The sequence below is a fragment of the Diabrotica virgifera genome, chromosome 7 (genome assembly GCF_917563875.1).
Source record: "Diabrotica virgifera virgifera chromosome 7, PGI_DIABVI_V3a".
NCBI lineage: Eukaryota > Metazoa > Arthropoda > Insecta > Coleoptera > Chrysomelidae > Diabrotica > Diabrotica virgifera.
The window spans coordinates 31,910,252-31,930,903 of record NC_065449.1 but is presented as its reverse complement, the minus strand read 5'-3'; the positions used below and the strand labels follow the sequence as shown (position 1 = coordinate 31,930,903).

General features: G+C 33.4%; 1 protein-coding gene and 1 long non-coding RNA gene across 2 annotated transcripts in view; both read left to right on the top strand.

Moving 5' to 3' along the window:
* LOC126887880 (origin recognition complex subunit 3) overlaps nt 1–19,727 on the top strand; it is a 46,521-nt gene extending 26,794 nt beyond the window's left edge. Inside the window, exons 5-9 of the mRNA XM_050655776.1 lie at nt 2,553–2,870; nt 3,072–3,386; nt 5,959–6,192; nt 15,063–15,256; nt 19,546–19,727. Of these exons, the coding sequence (XP_050511733.1) occupies nt 2,553–2,870; nt 3,072–3,386; nt 5,959–6,192; nt 15,063–15,256; nt 19,546–19,648 (1,164 nt within the window). The 3' untranslated portion in view covers nt 19,649–19,727. The remainder of the gene's footprint in view (nt 1–2,552; nt 2,871–3,071; nt 3,387–5,958; nt 6,193–15,062; nt 15,257–19,545) is intronic.
* Nucleotides 7,088–10,068, top strand: LOC126887882 (uncharacterized). The gene is made up of 3 exons (XR_007699265.1): nt 7,088–7,856; nt 7,915–8,109; nt 9,887–10,068. It is a non-coding gene; the product is annotated as an uncharacterized LOC126887882 (long non-coding RNA).
* Nucleotides 19,728–20,652: the final 925 nt, after the last annotated feature.

Genomic DNA, 20,652 nt, shown 5'->3' with positions numbered 1-20,652 from the left:
TACTTACGGTTGCAAATCTAAAAACGGAAGTCCGATGTCAAATTTCTCATCTTTTGGCATTCTACCTGGTATAGTGACGGAGGAGTTATATTCGCGGTTGGACGGACAGACAGCCTAGGTCAAATTTCTCACCTTTAGTACTAACCTTGGTTTATAAGCTTTCATTTGAAACCTCATTTGTTGTTCTACCTGGTATAGCGACGAAGGAATTATATTCGCGGTCGGACGGACAGACAGACACACAGCCTGTGTCAAACTTCTCACCTTTAGTACCATCATTGGATTATAAGCTTTCATTTGACACCTCATTTGTCATTCTACCTGGTATAATGACACGAGGAGTTGAGTTTACAAACAAACAGCCAAGACGGCCGGACGGACAGATAGGTAATTCAACATTTTCACATTTTTTGAAAATTGGTTAAAACAACAACATAATAAACTTTACTTAATTGGTGTTTCAAAACTACTTATTTTTTACACATTACACAATATTACATACAAGGTTTCTAGCAAGTTAAACTTCAAAATGATTTAAAATAATCAAGTAAAAACCTATCTATACATAACATATTAGAATATACCTAAAATACACAAATGATACATTTCACACAAATGCAATATCACAAAAAATTGTAATGTGATAGTATGAAAAAATAGAGGATACGGCAACGGTGTTACATGTCATGCTCGGATCCAATGCCAAAATCTACACAGACATATTAGGGTGCACTAATATCCAAGCTGTCCCATATATGGTATGGTTTTATATTTTTGGAATCTTTTCCTCTTTTCATGTGGCTTTAAATGTCACCTCATAATGAAGTTATTAAATTTTTGTCAAAAAAATATTTAATAACGGGATAACCCATTTTTCTTTAAGAGCCATCTCCGAGACGAAAGTTGGCAATCGTCATCGCTATTCTGACCTTCGAGACAGCTGCTTTGGACAGTTGTCTTGAGCTGCAACCAAACCATTCTCTCAGGTTCTTCAACCAGGAAACGCGTCTCATTCCTACGCTTCTCATACCCTCTATTTTTCCTTGAATTATGAGTCTCAAGATGTTGTATCTTTCTCCTCTCATCGTCCAAGGTATTGCAATTTTCTTTCTTTTATTGTGTTTTCCATTTCCGTCTCTCTGGCACTTTCTTCTAAATACTTTTTAGGAGATCAAAAAGTTTGTCACATAGACCACCTACATTCTGGTAGTATACAATTACTGGGATAGGGACTCTTTTCTTTGTTTAGGTACCACTATGGTTAGTACACCACTGAGGTAACGAATAATAGTCAAGTTAACCTCCCCAGCAAATATTCTTTCCATTAATTCCTTTTTAGCAACCTTGTATACATCTTGTTCTATTTTTGTCTGGTTCTTGGAGATCTTCAATGTGGTTCCACGAAGTTTACCTCCAGATTTAAGAGCTAATTTAACTGTAGCTTCATTAGATATGACTTTGACTGACCTATTTCGACACGAGAGTTCCCCTACTAGACTTCGTTTCACGTTAAGAATAGAACGTTACGCTTACGGAGATCAGTGTTGCCAAACCTCTCGCGCCACAATTGGATACTCGACTGCCGATATTCGCTGTGTGCAAGTACATGGAGGGGATACGAGAAACGATCGTGCGCGAATAGCGGAGAAATCTTGCAACTTTCTTAAATAATTCATTGTCAATTGAAATTGTCAAATTGACGTATATTTCATATCTACTGTCAATGAAGAAGAAAAATTATATGTTGCTCCACAATATTGATATGATATGCAATTATTGTATAAAAGTAAATTTAATTAATTGTATTTTGCTTGTAGTAGTGCATTTTAATAATTAATTTTATTTACTACATACAATTGTTTACCTTTTAATAACATAACCTTAATATTACTTTTTCTTCTTATAATTTTTTTGGGCTATGGCCTTGTCAATTGTCCATCAACCAGGTCTAATATAATTGGTTAATATAATTAAAAGTGCTAAAAATGTTACTGAGCTATGAAACCAGGTGTCGCTTTTCCGAACTTGCACGGTCCCAATTCGCGAACTCAATCGACTGTAAGTGGCAGTGCAGTTGCATGAAAATTGCCGATGGAATTGGGATAATGTATTTTGATATAATTAATATTGTTCTTGATGTAATTAATTAAAACAAATAAATCATTCATTAAATGAACACACCCGACAAGCATTCAAACGACGTTGATACATAGGTTAACGGATAATTTGTTTACAATTTGATCCCAATTCCTCTAGTTCCAAATAAGCGACAGCACCCTCGCTTGAGTTCGCGAATACGATCCATTCTAGTCAGTAGGCGTGGCATCGGCGCGCTTCTATCGTTCATAAGAAATACATGGGGCTGTCTCTGCAATGTTCTATTCTTAACATAAAACACTCTATAGTGAAGTTAGTGCCTAGTGTTCAGTTTTTACATAATGATGTACTTATGAGATTTTTTTGGAAGTGGTACAAATGTAAACTACAACCACTCTTCTGATCTATGAGAGTCCAAATCTGCTATGAATAATACATGTATAAATTTTTTTTAGTATGCTTGTGCTGACCACTTTACTTTTGGCAACGCCATGACCTTATGTCATTTAAGTAAAGAACTGATTGAAGAAACGCTCGAAGTATTTAACAGCGATGATTTTGCAAACATTAGACAACTGCCATCATTTAAAAAACTAGTTCAAGACACATCTAGGGATCTACAAGCGAAGCTGCTAGTAAACGATGACTATTTAAGTGAAGTGCTGATTGAAAAAATTTACGAAATCCAAGACTACATTAAAAACTTTCACCTATTTTTAAAATGTTTGTTGGTTCTTGTTGAAGATTTACCCAGGGCTCCACTAGGCAAACACGTAATACAATTTTACTACATTTAATGTCCAGTGACAAAGACGCAACTGTTTTAAAATAACGGTTGAAAACTAGTTGCAAACCAGTTTCAGATGAATCGCATCGTGGTCGCAAAATAGTTGCTAGTGCAATCGGTTTCAGACCGTAGTTTTAGAACAGTTGCGTCGTTGGCACAGGACCTTACAGTCACTTTAATGTTTCAGGTAAGGGAATTATATGCGGTAGCTACATCACGGAACATAACTCTGACAGCAGATTACAAAGAATGCATGAAACTCCTGACGTTTCAATCTAAGGATGAACTTAGTGCTAAATTACAAAAGATTTTCGGGATTTTACAGTCAAATACGCTACGTAAACAAGATGGCACCAGTGAGATTTTTAAATTAGTAACAAAAAGTATAAACGATTTAGATACTATCGATCAAGCGGACAAGTCACTGGAAGACATGGAAGTTGCTGAAGAAACTGAGAATCCTGTTGATCTTAAAGTAGACAGTAGAGGCCAGTTTAGGAAGGTTTGTATTTATTTTCAGTTTCTTCTTCTTATATTAGGTCTATTGATCTGTTCTTAACCGATTTTGAGCTTGTATTCGTAGCTGTGATGTTGACTGCCAGCTCTCTCGTCACCTTTTAAAGGGCCTTCCTATTGGTCTCTTGCCTGTTGGCTTTGAATCTCTGGCTATACGGGCTATTCTCTCGCTGTCCATTCTCATCACATGCTGATTCCACTCTCGTCTTCTCTGTCTTCCCCACCGTACTATGTCTTGTATGTTACAGAGATCTCTTATTCTGTGGTTAGGTATTCTCTCTCAGTGTTTCCCAGTTATTGCCCTCAACGTTCTCATTTCTGATGTTCTCAGTATCCTCTTGTTTTCTGCTGTATCACATCTTGTTTCTATCGCGTACATGATCTGTCTTATACCTCCTCTACACATCGGCAGACGCGTCTGCGGATGCATCTGCCGATATATCATCACGCGCTGACCACACATCTGTAAATCGTTCAGTCTGTGTTAATTCTAGGGCGACGCAATATCTACTTTGAATTCACTGCGAAAACTAATACGTTGCAGAGGTCCGAGATCAGATGTGTGGAGAGGCATCGGACGTTCGCACCGAAACCCTTTGATCTGTGCTGGGAAAACCGACTACAATCGGATATTCCGCAGACACGTCCGCCGACGTGATATGTAAACAACAAACGATCAAATTACCCCATCTACACATCTGCGGATGCATACGCAGATGCCGTCCGCGGACACGTCTGCCGATGTGTAGAGGAGGCATTACACATGATTTGTATATGCGTACTTTCCCTTCCAGCCTCATATCTTTATTTCTCCAGATGACATCCCTCAGACATCCTGACATGTAATTGGCTTTATTTGCTTGCTTTCGGACGCTCTCTTTAATATCTCCATAATTATACAGGGTGTCCCGGAAAATAGTGCGTTCCAAGGTGTGGGTAGAATGCACCGATTAAAAGAAAACTTTTTTATAAGTTTTTTTTCTAAACTCATCTGTTGCCTGAAAGAAATAAAATAATGTCTTTTACTAAAATTTATATTTGGCAACCCGGCAGTTTTATTTATTTTGACGTAGCGAAGATATTTAAAATTGTAAACACAAACAATCATATTATAATTACCTGTAACCCGATAATACATTGTATTGTTGTGGTGTTGTCATGATTTTGATCGCAAGTATCATGTTAATTACGTACCTATAGTGTATAATTAGGTACACCAAGGCGATTTACCTCGAAGTTTAAGGATTTGTAGATGGTTTCAAAACAAAATGTGTAAAGAGTTGTGTGCAGATAAAGCTTGTTTTACGAGAAATGGTATGTGTGTGTGTGTGTGTGTGTGTGTGTGTGTGTGTGTGTGTGTGTGTGTGTGTGTGTGTGTGTGTGTGTGTGTGTGTGTGTGTGTGTGTGTGTGTGTGTGTGTTTTACTTTTATAATGCCAAAAGTATTAATGTATGGGCTGGGATTATTAGTAATCATCTGATTGAACCACTCGAACTTCCCAGAAGATTGAATGGAGAAATGTAATATTAAAATTTTTTGTAACATGTTCTACCGATAGGTATAGGTAGATACTTCTTGAAGACGTAGCTTGATTCTGATTGTAATAAAAATGTTTCATGTAAGTTAAAACACTATACAAATCTTATTTGTTGGGCTGATTTTTCTCTTTTAGCAATCTTAGCACATCTTCTAATCCTACATAATCGAAGGTTTAGTCAGATCTATAAATCACGTAAATGCAGGTTTATTATATTCCAGTGCTTTCTCAGCAATTTGTCTGCCTATGAATGTGGCGTCTATTGTAGACCTATTTTTTCCCTTGTTGTTCCTCACCAAGTCTGTATTCTTCATTTATTTTATTGGCAAGTACTTTTGTTAAAAGTTTAAGAGTTGTGCTCAGCAAGGTCATGGTACGGTAGTTGGTAGGATCTTTGCTGTTTCCTCTATTGTGTATTGGTGTTGTTATTCGCGTCCTCCACTGGTCTGGTACAAGCTGGCTACATATTATTTCTTGAAAGAGAAGCTATATGTTTTCGATTAACGTGTCTCTCCGTATTTAAGGAGTTCATTTGGTATCCCATCGGGTCCTGGGGCTTTTCTGTTTTTTAATTTACGTATGTTATTCCTTATTTCTTCTTTTGTGACTTCTAGTTCTGTGTCTATGTTGGATTCATCTTCATTTCCTGTTTCTTCCTCTTCTTCGGGTGTTTATTATCTTCCTTATATTATAGTTCTTCTATATAGGCGGTTCATTGTTCTGCTTCTATTTTACCTAAACTTCTATATTCGTTAATAGGTTTTTTTTAGTATTTTTTAGTATTTTCCAAACTTTTCTTTGTGCCTCATACAAATCATGTTCCATTTCTTTGGTAAAGCTTGTTCAATATTCTCTTTTTATATCTCTTATCTTAGAATTGATGTAATTTCTTGTATCTCTGTATTGTTGGAAATTGTTTGGTGTTTTGTTACTGCAGTATTGTAGGTTTTTTTTTGTATATTCAGTTTAAGTAGTTAAATTTTGTTTCTACAACAAAATATTAACCAATCCTTTGTTTCAGAAACTTCTTGAACTATCTAAGCATCAGAATAAATCTCTAAGTAAATACGAAAAGCTGAGAGAACACATTATTTCAATGTTGTCTTCAACATTTGAAAAATATCTCAAGGAACCTGAATGTTACTATTTCCATGAAATTTTCTTTTACAATGACATGAGCATTAAGAATTATATAATAGGACAACACAGGTCCGCTATCCATAACGCATTGAATGATCCTCATTTTTATCTAAGGGTATGTATTTTCTGTGGGATTTAAGAAACATTTTTCCAAAATCGCTTAAAAATAGAACGTTTTTTTTTTGGTTTGTCGATTCTCTATGAGAAAAGGATACCGCACACATCCAATGGAAAACATAATGCCACTCAAATGCAATAAAATTTACATGAATAGATTCGTCTCGAAATTACAGTCGTTTCATATCATTGCGAGTACTCTGAATTTTAATTAATAACGGCGTAAATTGTAATTGAAGTTTATCGAAATCACATTTTAGAAGTCCATAACAATGTCATTCATAAAATACTATTATAGACGGAGAGGCTGCGCTGAAAAATCTCTTTGAATTTACTAAAGCTAAATTTCTCACAGTTGATTACTGTAATTGTGTAGAGAAACATACTGCGGTCGGTCAAGCGAAACGTAGAACAGGGGTTACTGAGAGGGTATCAAAGTTGCTTCCCTACGAAGGTAATTAAATCCATTTACTAAGGCTGAAAATCAGTACACACATTCTAAATTGAATATAAATAAAAGTTATTATAGTCGGTCAGCTGTATTACGGGACGAAGCCGGTCGGTCGGCCCCAATGAATGTACAGGTTTATTCACTATATTTTGACCCCCTTGTAAACTGCTTTATTTACAGAATTAGAAAAAATGTAAAATACAAAACTTGTTTGATTTTTTAATTATGATTTTTTGACATATATATCGTACTAGTGAAGCCATCCATCTGGGCGTGATGACGTAATCGACTATTTTTTTAAATGAGAATAGGGGGTCGTGTGCTAGCTCATTGAAAGGTTATTCAATTCTCTATACAATACTATAAACAGTAAGATCATTATTTATACAGGGTATCCAAAAAAAATTTGGAATTATTAATTAAACAATTAATTTAATTACAAAAATTTTTTTGGGCACCCTGTATAATTAATCATGTTAATGTTTATATTACTGAATAGGGAATTGAATAACCTTTCAAATGAGCTAGAACTCGACCCCTATTCCCATTTAAAAAATAGTCGATTACGTCATCACGCCTAAATGGATGACGTCACTAGTACGATATATATGTCAAAAAATCATAATTAAAAAATCGAATAACTTTTGTATTTTACATTTTTTTCTAATTCTGTAAATAAAGCAGTTTACGAGGGGGTCAAAATATAGTGAATAACCCTGTACATTCATTGGGGCCACAAGAATCTACAGGTCGAGCAAGTCTCGTAAATTTCACGATTGCGAGCCACGCTTCACGCAACCGTGTTTGCGTACTTGTGTTTCGAGTTGCGTGGTCGTGCGGAGTTATATCAAAATTATCAAATACCAATATGTCAATATGGCTACTGGGTGTAAAAGATAAATCTTATTCTATCTGTTCTTAATGAGTTTTAGATAATTTTAGTTGTATTTCTTTGTAATTTTGTGTTGTACAAAGATTAATTTAACATTTTCTCTGGAAGTATTAATTTAGAAAGATAATATGCTTCATTGGTGTTGTGTTTTGAAGTGTGAAATGCAAAGTAATTGTGATAGTCAAGATAAAGTTCACTTTTAAACTGAACTAAATAAGGTATCTGAGAGACAACAATGGTTAAATGCAATACAATGTACAGGTTTTACTAGCGAAATGAAAATTTTCCTGTCCTGTCTGCTGTAATCATTTTATATCTGGTAAGTTACAATTACAACAGTAACGATTTTTGAAGATGTTAACATTTTAATCTTATAGGAAAACCAGCCGACTTAATCGATAATAACAATCTCCAGATTGGGTTCCTTCAATAAATATGGGCTATAAACACAATGAAATAAGTTCCCCAAAATCTAAAATGGAGTGGTATCAAAGGAGAATTAAAGGGAAAAATATTCATATTGAAATTATTTATAAGGCACTGGACTGTCTTAAATTCTACAATAATACTAGGTGGGTAAATGATTTTAGACATTTTTCATTAAGAGTAGATTAAGATTAAGTAGATTTTCATTCAGTAGATTTAAGACTTGTTTACACGGGTAGAGTAATGATGCAAGTACTTGATAGAGTAGAGTAACTCTACCTGTAAAAATGCTCAGCACAGTAGAATAGCTGGTAGAGTGTATAGTTGGAGTTAAAGTAGACTGACTAGCAACCTATGGCAAAGTAACTACTCTATGACCACCACTACTGCCAAAATGTCTACTCGGCTGCACACTCTACCCATGGAACACGCTCAATTATGGCAGAATAGAGTAGGTAGGAGAGTACATGGGAACGCTGTCATTCTGGCTGGAATTGTGTTTTGTGTAAATAGTGAAAATGAAGTTCACTGAAGATGAAACTTTAAAACTTGTAGAGCTATAATACGGCGAATACCAGTGTTTATGGAATTTAGGTAGTGTATACTACAGAAATAAAAGTTTGCAGCAAGCTGCGGAGGATGAAATCGTCGAAAGAATGGCAAAGGGGGCTTTGGAGTAAACGAGCTTAAGCAAAAAATTAAGAATTTAAGGTGCACTTATAATCAAGAGTGTTTAAAAATACAAAAATCGGTTTCGCTATACTAGCATCAGTACTATACTTGTACTCTCCTCATGTGAATGGTATCAAGCCATTTTTGGTAGAGTACTACCACTACTCTACTCTCCTCAAAACTCTACCCATGTAAACAAGTCTTTAGAAACAGTGGAAAATGAGGTAGCTAGTAGAGTAGTAGTAGAGTAAAATATACTGGTTTAGCAAATTACAATGTTTTAAGGTAATACAGTAGCGATAAACAGGTAGCCAAAACGTGTTCCAAGATTGTCACTGTAATTTTGAATATTTTTTCGAGGCATTTGGCACGCGTATTCGTAAAATAATAAAGAATGGCGGTACAGAGCCCAATTTGAAAAATATATTAATATGTGGAAATTACTCTGTAATTATACAATATTTAAAAACGAGCCTGTACCGCCACTAAGAAGAACAAAAAAATACACTTTCTTCAAATAAACTTTTTTATCCGATGCCTAGATTTTGTGTAATTTTGGAACTACTAATGAAATAAAAAATTTTAGTAGTTCCAAAATAACACAAAATCGGATAAAAAAGTTGTATTTGAAAAAAGTGTATTTTTTTGTTCTTCTTAATGGCGGTACAAGCTCGTTTTTTTATATTGTATTTAATTACAGAGTAATTTCCACATATTAATATATTTTTCAAATTGGGTTCTGTACCGCCATTCTTTATTATATTACGAATATGTGTGCCAAATATCTTGAAAAAATATTCAAAATTACAGCCGCAATCTTGGAACACATTTTCGCTACCTGTTGATCGATACTGTTTCCTCTTAAGACAGTTTTAATAGTTATTTATGATATAAGTATTAAAAGTACAATTTTAAGACGCGCATGTGAAAGCTAACTTGAAAAAATAATTTTATTAATGTTTTGACTTCCACATCAGATGTCATTGTCAAAATACAAAATATTCATTATTATTAGGTTTGTTCTGTCAAACTAGTCAAAAACCATCAGCAAACAGTTGGTCAGTAAAAGAACATAATACAGTCACCAGTGCGATCCCCTCTACTCGCGCTGGTCCACTATTCGCTGATGGTTTCAAACTGATGCTAGAACAAACCTATTATTATTATGCATATCATTATCTGTAAATAATATTTCTTCGGATTGTTAATTGTAAAGGATAGAAAAATTACCATTTATTTTATTTTTTTTAGAATCAGCTGAGAGAAGTGGTCTACAAAAAACCAGGAAGGAAACGGAATATGTGGCTACGAAAGGCAAAAGAAAGGTTTACAAAGCAAATGTGACACATTTTTTTGAAATATTTAGGAGTATCAGTAAATTGCATTAAAAAAATGTATGAAAAGATTTTGTTCAATAAAAATGTTTATATTTATCAAGGATGTATTATTTGGTATGGCCACATATCGTCAGTGATGTAATAATACATCCTATCTGTTTTTTCATGAGTTTTGTAAGAGAGACTAAAAACTTGTCTTAGGGTCACCTCCTGTTTTCATATGATATTTTTTGACTTGTTTTGTAGTAAATTAAACTATCTATGAACTACAAAACAAGTCAAAACTTACATATGAACACAGGAGGTGACCTTAAAACATGTTTTTTCATCTCTCATACAAAACTCATGAAAAAACAGATAGGAGGTATTGTCACATCAGCAAGGATGTACAGTGATGAGTGCCCTAATAACCGGCAAAATATGGGCAACATATTTAGTTGTGAGATAAAAAGAAATGAAACTAGTCGAGCTGGGAAATTTAGCGAAATTAACCTTTAAATTTACGTTATATTGATCCCACCTTTACACATATCGGAGGAGTATGTCAACTAAAACTGTCACTGTGACAGTGGTAGTTTCCAAACTCGTCTGATACGTCTGAAGGTGGTACACAATCAATACAATCTAAATGTATAAGTTAATATCGCTAAATTTCCCAGCTCGACTAGTTTCATGTCTTTTTATCTCACTACTTAATACATCTTTTGTGCTATTTTGCCGGTTATTAGAGCGCTCATCACTGTATTTCTGGTATATCCAGGGAATGTCTACAAAATATATTTTGAATGTCCAGAGGACATTCATGGAATGTTCCAATAAGACATTCAGGTAATGTTTAAAATGCTGACACAGGATTTTCCTGGGATGTTCAGGGAACATGTTTTCGGGGATATTCCAGGAATTTTTCAATGTCTGTGTACCTTCTATGGACCTATATGGAATATTTTGGTGTTATTACCGCCGCACTCCACTTGCGATTTGTAATCAGGAAGATTGAACACATTGTTTCAAATACAAGTCAATCCATTTGTGACTAAATAATCATGGATTGACTTCTATTTGAAAGAATGTGTTCAATCTTCACAACTACAAATCGCAAGTGGAGTCCGGCGCTTAGGGCTACTTCCTCTTCGATATTATGTATTATACTACAGAAATCAGGAACTTTCCTTCTAAATATATGTATGCATCTTGGCCATCAAACATATTCTTCCAAACATTTTTTTAAGGGGTTACATAGGTCTTGTGGGTAAAAAAAGTGACTTTTTAAAAAAATTATATCTCGAAAACTAAAATTTATTTTTATTTATAATTGGAACATGTAAAAGTATAGTACTTAAGGTAGTCTCAAAAAAAGTTTCAGCCAAAAATATTCATTTTTGTAGAGTTTAAGTTTTTTTGCGTTGGCAGCATAACTAAGTCCAGTCTCATCTGAAATCAAAAAGTTTCTTGTAGTTTATACCTCTGGCTAGAATATGAACGAAGGAATTTAAAAAAATGAAATTTGAAGATTTTACATAAGTTTAAACACATTTTTGACCCCAATTTTTCTCATTTTTAAAGTAGTTTTTTTTTATAAAACAAAAATGACCTCATCTAATAAAAAATCCTTTGTTCATTCACTAGCCAGAGGTATAAACTACAAGAAACTTTGATTTCAGATGAGACTGGACTTGTTATGCTGCTCACCGAAAAAAAGGGCTGTTGTCGAAAAATTGCAGTCAACTCTACAAAAATGAATATTTTTGGCTGAAATTTTTTTGAGAGTACTATACTTTTACATGTTTCAATTATAAATAAAAATAATTTTTAGTTTCCAAGATATAATTTTTTTAAAAAGTCACTTTTTTTACCTGCAAGACAACAACTTAACAAATTGTTGATTTCAAATTGTAACAGTTGTTTTGCAAAGTATGCTGCCCTCTTGTATTTTCTGTGTTATCTTCATCATACAATTACTTCATCTAAAAACTTTCTGCGATATATTCGCAACAACAAAAACAAACAAAACAAAAAAAAAATAAAACAAAAGTTTAACCACCTTCACACCACAGAATCAAGCAATCAAGTTACACAAATTTTCAAACACCTCACCTGACACAGCGTCTCAAGTACGATTGCGCGAATTGGTAAATATAACTCCGCACGACCACGCAACTCGAAACACAAGTACGCAAACACGGTTGCGTGAAGCGTGGCTCGCAATCGTGAAATTTACGAGACTTGCTCGACCTGTAGATTCTTGTATTGGGGCCGACCGACCGGCTCTGTCCCGTCATACATCTGACCGACTATAATAACTTTTATTTATATTTAATTTAGAATGTGTGTACTGATTTTCAGCCTTAGTAAATGGATTTAATTACCTTCGTAGGAAAGCAACTTTTATACCCTCTGAGTAACCCCTGTTCTACGTTTCTCTTGACCGACGGCAGTATGTTTTTCTACACAATCACAGTAATCAACTCTGAAAAATCTAGCTTTAGTAAATTCAAAGAGATTTTTCAGCGCTGCCTCTTGGACTATTAGTCTAGTGGCTACTGAAAACAGCTTCCCAGCGTGAGCTAAGCCCAGTTTTGTACGACTGACCAAAATATACCTACTTTATTATCTATAAGATAACAGTAAGCCTCTGCCTTGATTCCTGAAGAAAAATTCATAAACTGGTGATGTACAAAATCTTTTTTCTCTCTTTGACTCAAGTACATTCCGATTTGATTTTAGATTTTATTTATATCAATTTACTGATTATCAATTAATCAACATTCAGAGTTGGCGCAATGATATGAAATGTTTGTAACTTCGAGACGAATATATTCATGTAAATTTTATTTCACTTGAGTGGCATTATATTTTCCATACAATGTGCGCAGTGTCCTTTACATGCAAATAGTAATATTATTGCTCTCAATATATTATATTAAATTACAGCTAAACAGGTAGAAGTGTACTTTTGAAGTGTGTAAAATAAATAATTCCTAGCTGAGCGCTTTCGGCTTATAAAGCCATCTTCAGAGCTATGCTACAATAAAAAGGTCTCTAATGAATAATTGATTTTAGAATTCAAAACTTTAACTTATGTCAAAAAGTTCAAAATATCACTATGAAGAGAGATGGATCCCATGTACGATAAAAAATACTTATATTTCTTATGCAGTTTTTTTAATGATGGAAAAAAACCTTTTCTGTCTGTTGAAAAAATTGCTCAATTTTGCTGTTGGTTTTTGTAGTTGAAAAGGTTAAAAACATCAAATACGAGCACAAAGGACTTTCACACAAAAATTTATGTGGGCAGACCTATGAGGACCCTTTCTCAGAGGATCAAGGAACATCTCAACAATCCAGAAAAATCCAATTTTGGTTATCACGTTAAATTTAGCAACTATTCCTTCTCTCCTTCCAAAAACAGTACAATTTTACATAACATACCAACCAAAAACTATAGACAAATGAACCTTTTAGAAGATCTAGAGATAACTAAAGAAATGAAACTTAGTCCTGATTTTTGCTTAAATACACAAATCAATCTTAATTACAACTATAAACCTTTATTCAGACTCTTGTGGGAGACTCTGGAGGAAGAAGTTTGACCTCATGCAATCAAAAAAACAATTTTTTAAATAAATTTTTTACTAAATTATCATTATAAAACAATATTTGTAATTAATCATTTGGCAGCTTATTCTTTAAAAAATCATATTTCTCAAAAAATTCATTCTTAATTTCTTTTCCACCTTCGATACACCCATAGTGCACTTAATGAAATTTGTGACTTATCCAATAATAATAAAAAAAACTTCACCATCATGTTTCTTTATATCCTGTATTAATTAAAAAAAAAGATTCGAGTTCAGTTTTTGAAGGATAACTTGTCAACTGATTTATCTTGGACCTTAAATTTTTTCTCAATATGTATTTCATTAGTTTTTAAAAACCAGATTTATGTAACTACAGACTTTTTTAAAAAGTTGTTCAATGGAAGTTGTGATAGTCGTGACGTCAAATCAATGTTGGCTACTCTGAAATGGTTTCCAAACAAAGCAAAAATTCACACATGGTGTTTGTTTTGGTTTTTATAATTGGAATATATTGCTTGTAGGATGTTTAATTTTTACAAAATGGTAATGTGTTGGGTACCCGTGATTGTAATCAATGCTCATAGTATATTTCTCACCACATTTCCAAATAGGACTGGTTAAAAACCTGAAGAAACACAGTAAGTACTATGTAGTGCGTAAATCCTTGATTTTGTGTAAGGACGTTTATAAAATTAAAAGCAATATGACTAACACACATTATGACTTTAGAAAAAAAATGTGCAGATGATTATTAAAACAAAATAAAATTAAAAATGATTACACAAATCACGTGTATAATCAATTGACAGATGCTTTGTTTAGTATTTTTATATCAATATTTGGAAACCTTTTTGACGTCACACTATCACGGTTCATTCAATTGCTAAAATGTCAACTGTCACTTGATATGAGAAAAAGTGAAAGCACTTTAACCTTAGCTTTAACGAGTACACCCTATCTGTGTCGGCTGTCATTAAAATCCTTCATCATGCCACCATTCTGCATGCTGACATCGTACACTTCAAATGATAGGGTTTCTTGACCTTACCATGATCAAATATTCGTTATATGTAATGTAATTTTTGTGTGAAAGTCCTTTGTGCTCGTATTTGATGTTTTTAACTTTTCCGGCTACAAAAACCAACAGCAAAATTGAGCAATTTTTTTAACAGACAGACAAGGTTTGTTTCCATCATTAAAAAAACTGCATAAGAAATAGAAGTATTTTTATATCGTACATGGGATCCATCTCTCTTCATAGCGGTATTTTGAACTTTTTGACGTAAGTTAAACTTTTGAATTATTTGAATTAAGATCAATTATTCATTAGAGACCTTTTATTGTAGCATAGCTCTGAAGATGGCTTTATAAGCCGAAAGCGCTCAGCTAGGAATTATTTATTTTACACACTTAAAAAATACACTTCTCCCTGTTTAGCTGTAGTCATAAGTGTGTACAAAAACTATTTCAGTCTTTACATTTATATTAAATCGCCAAACAATATTATTTCAGTGCAAGTGTTGTGAAACGGATAACCCGACTTCAATCAAGCCATCCATGCCAGATATTAGTATAGCTTATAAATTACATTTAGAGTATGGCAAAATGATTAATTTATACGATTGGCTCCAGTCTTTCTTAAGTATTGTTGATCCAGAAATAGTTACCCAGGCTTCGTCAAAGATGGTAGTAAAACCTGAGTTACAGTATCCTTTTTTTAACAAACTTATACAGGGTGTTTGTAAATAAGTGCGACAAAATGCAGTGTAATTCTGCGTTAAAAAATAATGAGAGTGCTCTATAAACGTATGTCCGCAAATGCTTCGTTTCAGAGATACCAGGTGTTAAAATTTTTCTTACAAACTTCTTAGAAACTTGTCTTGAAATTTGGTGGGTTTTAAGAGGTAGTTATAAGCAGTAGTATATTCATCATCAATTTTATATTCAAGAGTCAGATAATAGAACAAGTGTTGAAGTTTAAATATCTAGGCATCACACTATCTAGCTACGGAAAGCTCGAAACGAAAGTGGAAGATCAAGTGAATATAGCTGCGGGTTGCCTGAATGACAAAATATGGAGAAATAGAAATATCGGAAAAGAAATGAAAGGCAAAATTTACTACAGTCGTCAGACCAATAATGACTACGCGGCAGAAACACGACCTGACACAAAGAGGACAAAATATTGCTTGAATCAACGGAGATGGAAACCCTTCGAAAAATCGATGGTAAGACACTATGGGACAGAGCGAGAAGTACATACAGGGTGTTAGTAAATAAGTATGAAAAACTTTAAGGGGTAATTCTACATGAAAAAATAATGACAGTTTGCTCTATAAACGTATGCCCGCAATGCTTCGTTTTTAAGATACGGGGTGTTGAAATTTTTTTTTTAAACTGCGAATTTTTTTATTGCTCTAAAACCTTTTAAGATATGAAAATTAAATTTGGTGGGTTTCAAGAGGTAGTTATTGCGCATTTTTTGGCAAACAAATAACAATTTTATATTCATAATTGGCGCGCCTACGGGTAATGGTCTGAATTTTTTTAAAGAAAAAAATAGTACGCCACTGAGATATTTCAAATTAAAAATTATTTTTGTATTCCACGTTTAATTTATGATAAAGAACCTTTCTTGTCTTTTTTTCATATGGTGCACCGTTTTTATGCAAAAAAATAAAACATCTTCGCGCGTATTTTTCATTTCGTAATACATTATCAAGAACTCTCCTATATAATAATGCCAAACTAGAACAATAACAGAAAATATTTCTAAAAAGATTTTGACTATGTGCAAGGCTACAACAAATGTTCAAAATTACCTCCTTTAAAGGTGACAGATTAATTTTATATTCACCATTGGCGCGCGTACGGGTAATGGCCCGAATTTTTTAAAGAAAAAAATAGTACGCCACTGAGATATTTCAAATTAAAAATAATTTTTGAATTCCTCGTTCAATTTACGATAAAAAATCGTTTTTGTCTTTCTTTCATATGAGGCGCCGCTTTTATGCAAAAAATAAAATATCTTAACGTTTACAAAGTATTTGAAATAAGTTTCTATGCATATGGAATCTACCTCGAATAATTTGTAAGCGTTAAGATGCTTTATTTTTTTGTATAAAAACGGCGCAGCATATGGAAAAAAGACAAGAATGATTTTTTGTCGTAAATTGAACGAGGAATTCAAAAATGATTTTTAATTTGACGTTTCTCAGTGGCGTACTATTTTTTTTTATTCAGACCATTACCTTTACGGGAGCCAATGGTGAATATAAAATGATTCTGTCACCTTTAAAGGAGGTAATTTTGAACATTTGTTGTAGCTTTGCACCTAGTTAAAATCTTTTTAGAAATACGCTCGAAGATGTTTTATTTTTTCGCATAAAATCGGGGCATCATAGGGAAAAAAATACAAGAAAGGTTCTTTTTCATAAATTAAACGTGTAGCCAGGGAGGTAGTGTCAAATTTAACCGGAGCATTTTAGCATGGTTGGTTTCTTTACATTTAGGTAGGTGTTTCAAAGCTTATTAACAAATGATGTGTCAGCTGGCCCAAAACCGGGGATTTTAGTCAAGAAAAGGTGAAACATGAAAGTTGATGGACCAACGCTACAGCTTAAATATCAAATATTTATATATGTTACTCAGAAAATTTAATGGACTTGCTTACTTGGCTCCTACGTTTCACTCAGAAGATCGGGGTTCAAATCCTGGCGCGGAAAGTTCTTTTTGTTTTTTAAATTGACATTTTATTTTGAAAAATATTTATTTTTATAATACCACGTTTTTATTATTTATACGAGACAACATAAAAAAATCTGTATGTCTTTTATATAATCGCAAACTAGGCATTTTTGGTCATAATATTATGATTGATCTTGATAAGCAAATTTGTTGTACATGAACCCCTGAAGGTTCCTGAGTTGGTAAGACCAACAATCTAAGTGAAAAGGGAGATATTATTTGTTATTTTTTGGACAAACTGTTTTTTCTTAATTTTATATGTTGTGGAACCGAAAGATACAACCCTAAATTTTCACTTTTCTATCACCAACCCCCATGTTTTAATAGCAATCTAAATATTTCCTTATTCTCTATAGTAAATAAAAATGAATGTTTGTCTGTACCCATGTCCCTTATAGAATCGTAAACTATGCATTTGGTAGAAAAAAGTATAGGTACGCAATATTTTTTAGTATTTTTTGGCTTTCTGGTAATTTTAGGTATTAAACATTCAAACATTATTTAGTTGTAAGGCGGTACGAAGTTTGCCGGGTCAGCTAGTTAATAATAAAAAAGTATTAACTTTTTTAACTCTATTAATTATTAAGTATATTAAGTATACATTATTAAGTATTAACTCCTTCCTGGGTTCATGTAAGTACAAAAACTTTGTTTGAGGTCATCATATGATTAAATGCATAGTTTACGATTCTATAAGGGACATACCTACAGACAAAAATTCTTTTTTATATGTTATAGAGAACAGGGAAATAATTAGATTGCTATTAAAAAAATGGGGGTTGGTGATAAAAAAGTGAAAAATTAGGGTTGTATGTATCTTTTGGTTTGACATCACATAAAATTATGCAAAAAACAGTTTGTCTAAAAAGATAAAAAAATGTCGGGAGGGGGGTGGGGAGACCAACCCCTTCTTTCACTTAGATTGGTCGTACTAACTCAGGAAGCTTCAGGGGTTCATGTACAACAATTTTGCTTATTAAGGTCAATCATAATATTTATGATCAAATGTATATATGCTATTTCATAAGTTCTATGCATAATTCTATAAAAGACATAGGTACAGATTTTTTTATATTGTCTCGTATAAATAATAAAAACGTGGTATTATAAAAATAAATATTTTTCAAAATAAAATGTCAATTTAAAAAACAAAAAGAATTTTCCGCGCCAGGATTTGAACCCCGATCTCCTGAGTGAAAGGTAGGTGCTAAGTAAGCAAGTCCATTTTAATGTTCTGACAAACGTATATAAATATTTGACATTTAGGTAGCGTTGGTTCATCAACTTTCATGTTTTACCTTTTCTTGACTAAAATCCCCGGTTTTGCACCAGCTGACACATTATTTGTTAATAAGCTTTGGAACACCTACCTAAATAAAAAGAAACCAGCCATGCTAAAATGCTCCGGTCAAATTTGACACTACCTCCTTGGCTAGTGTAATACAAAAATAATTTTTAATTTGAAATATCTCAGTGGCGTACTACCAAATGTAATTTTCATATCTCAACCGGTCTTAGAGCAATAAAAATTGGCAGTTTGAAATAAAAATGGAATGATCACATAAGCTGAATGACAACAAGTAGAGTAGTAAGGACAGAGAGAGACTTTTCCCCAATAGGAAGACGATCAGTGGGAAGACCACGAAAACGATGGAACGACAACTTAGTGGAGGTACATAGAAAAAACAGACAGTCATGTCTATATAAAAAGAAGAAGAATATATTCATCATTGGCGCGCATATAGGTAATGGTGTGAAGAAACAAAGATAGTACGCCACTGAGATATTATATCAAATTAAAAATCATGTTTGAATTCCTCGTTCAATTTGTGACAAGAAATCTTTCCTTTTTTTCATATAATGTGCCGTTTTTATGCAAAAAAATAAAACTATGTCAATTGCAAATCTCAAATGGTTTATGTATGATCCGTTGGTGTTTATACCCTTGTTCCATTCTATTTTTTTTAATGTCTTCCAGCGCAAGGGTGAATAGTTTGGGAGAAATGATGTCTCCTTGTCTCATTCCCCCGTTGTAGTTTTATGGGATTTAAGTAAGTGCCACAGCTTAGTAAGTAGTGAAAGAAATTAGGAGAGGCTTATGGTCAACACTGGACACAAGGCTGTATGATGATGATGATAATAGCTGTGGTAATAGTTTAAGTATTTGTTTCATGTTTGTAGGTATACTCGGTATACTGATTCAAACAGTCGCTAAGATTTGTGAAATTTTCCTTAATACATAATTTAGAGCACGATTTACGCAGGCAGTTGCCGAATTAGAGTATCTTGGATTCATCAAAAGTTCTAAAAGGAAAACAGATCACGTACAGAGGTTAACTTGGGGCGGTTAGTGCCTTTAGTTGCAAAACTAATAGAAGCTATTTATTTGGTTACTTAAAATATTTATTTTTGTATTAAAATTTTATAAAATTTGAGTGTTTTATTTACCTACAAATATAGTCCTATAATATACGAAAGAATCATATTGATAACGCTAGAATGCAAACGCATAAATGTAAATCTGTATGCCGGAGGTAAATGGCACTATGTCACAAATTTGCAATTTAACAGGAGTAGCGTTTTAAGTTTATTTTTGTGTTCACAAGGTGTATGCACATTATGTCACAATCCCTTTTCAAATTTATTCTTCAGATTATTAACTTTCAAACTTGATTTATTTTTAATAAAAAAATAAACACAATATAGTGGACATAGTGCTGTTTACCTCTTCAAGATCTTTTGGGTCATGGTACTAGATGTTTACTAAAAATGCATTATACAATGTTAAACTTTAATTTGTTTCTCCTTCATGACAAACATTACATGGTTACAAACTTAATATTTGTTTACATTTAACGACAGGGATGTACACAGAGGTATAGGGTTTTATGTCCACATGGTGCCCTCTGCCTCTAAACAAAATGAAATGAAATTTTTTATAAAGTTATTGTTATTTTATAAAGTGGGACATAGTGCTTTAAGTGCCGTCTCCCAAACGAAGGTTGGATATCATCATCACTATCTTTACTCTATCTACCGCTGCTCTGAAGAGTTCTATAGAACTGCATTTAAACCAAACCCTTAAATTCTTCAACCAGGACACTTTTCTTCTTCCTATACTCCTTCCTCCTCTTATTTTTTCCTGTATGATAAGTCTTGCCTGTTATCTTTCCCTGTATGATTTCAATGCGAAAATTGGTGAAGGGAGAAGCGGTGAATTCATAGGTGATTTTGGTCTAGGACAGAGAAATGAAAGGGGAGACAGATTTAAACTGTTTGTAGAAGAAGAATTTGCAATACTGAACACATTCTTCAAACTACCACCAAGACGCTTGTACACCTGGGTCTCCCCGCA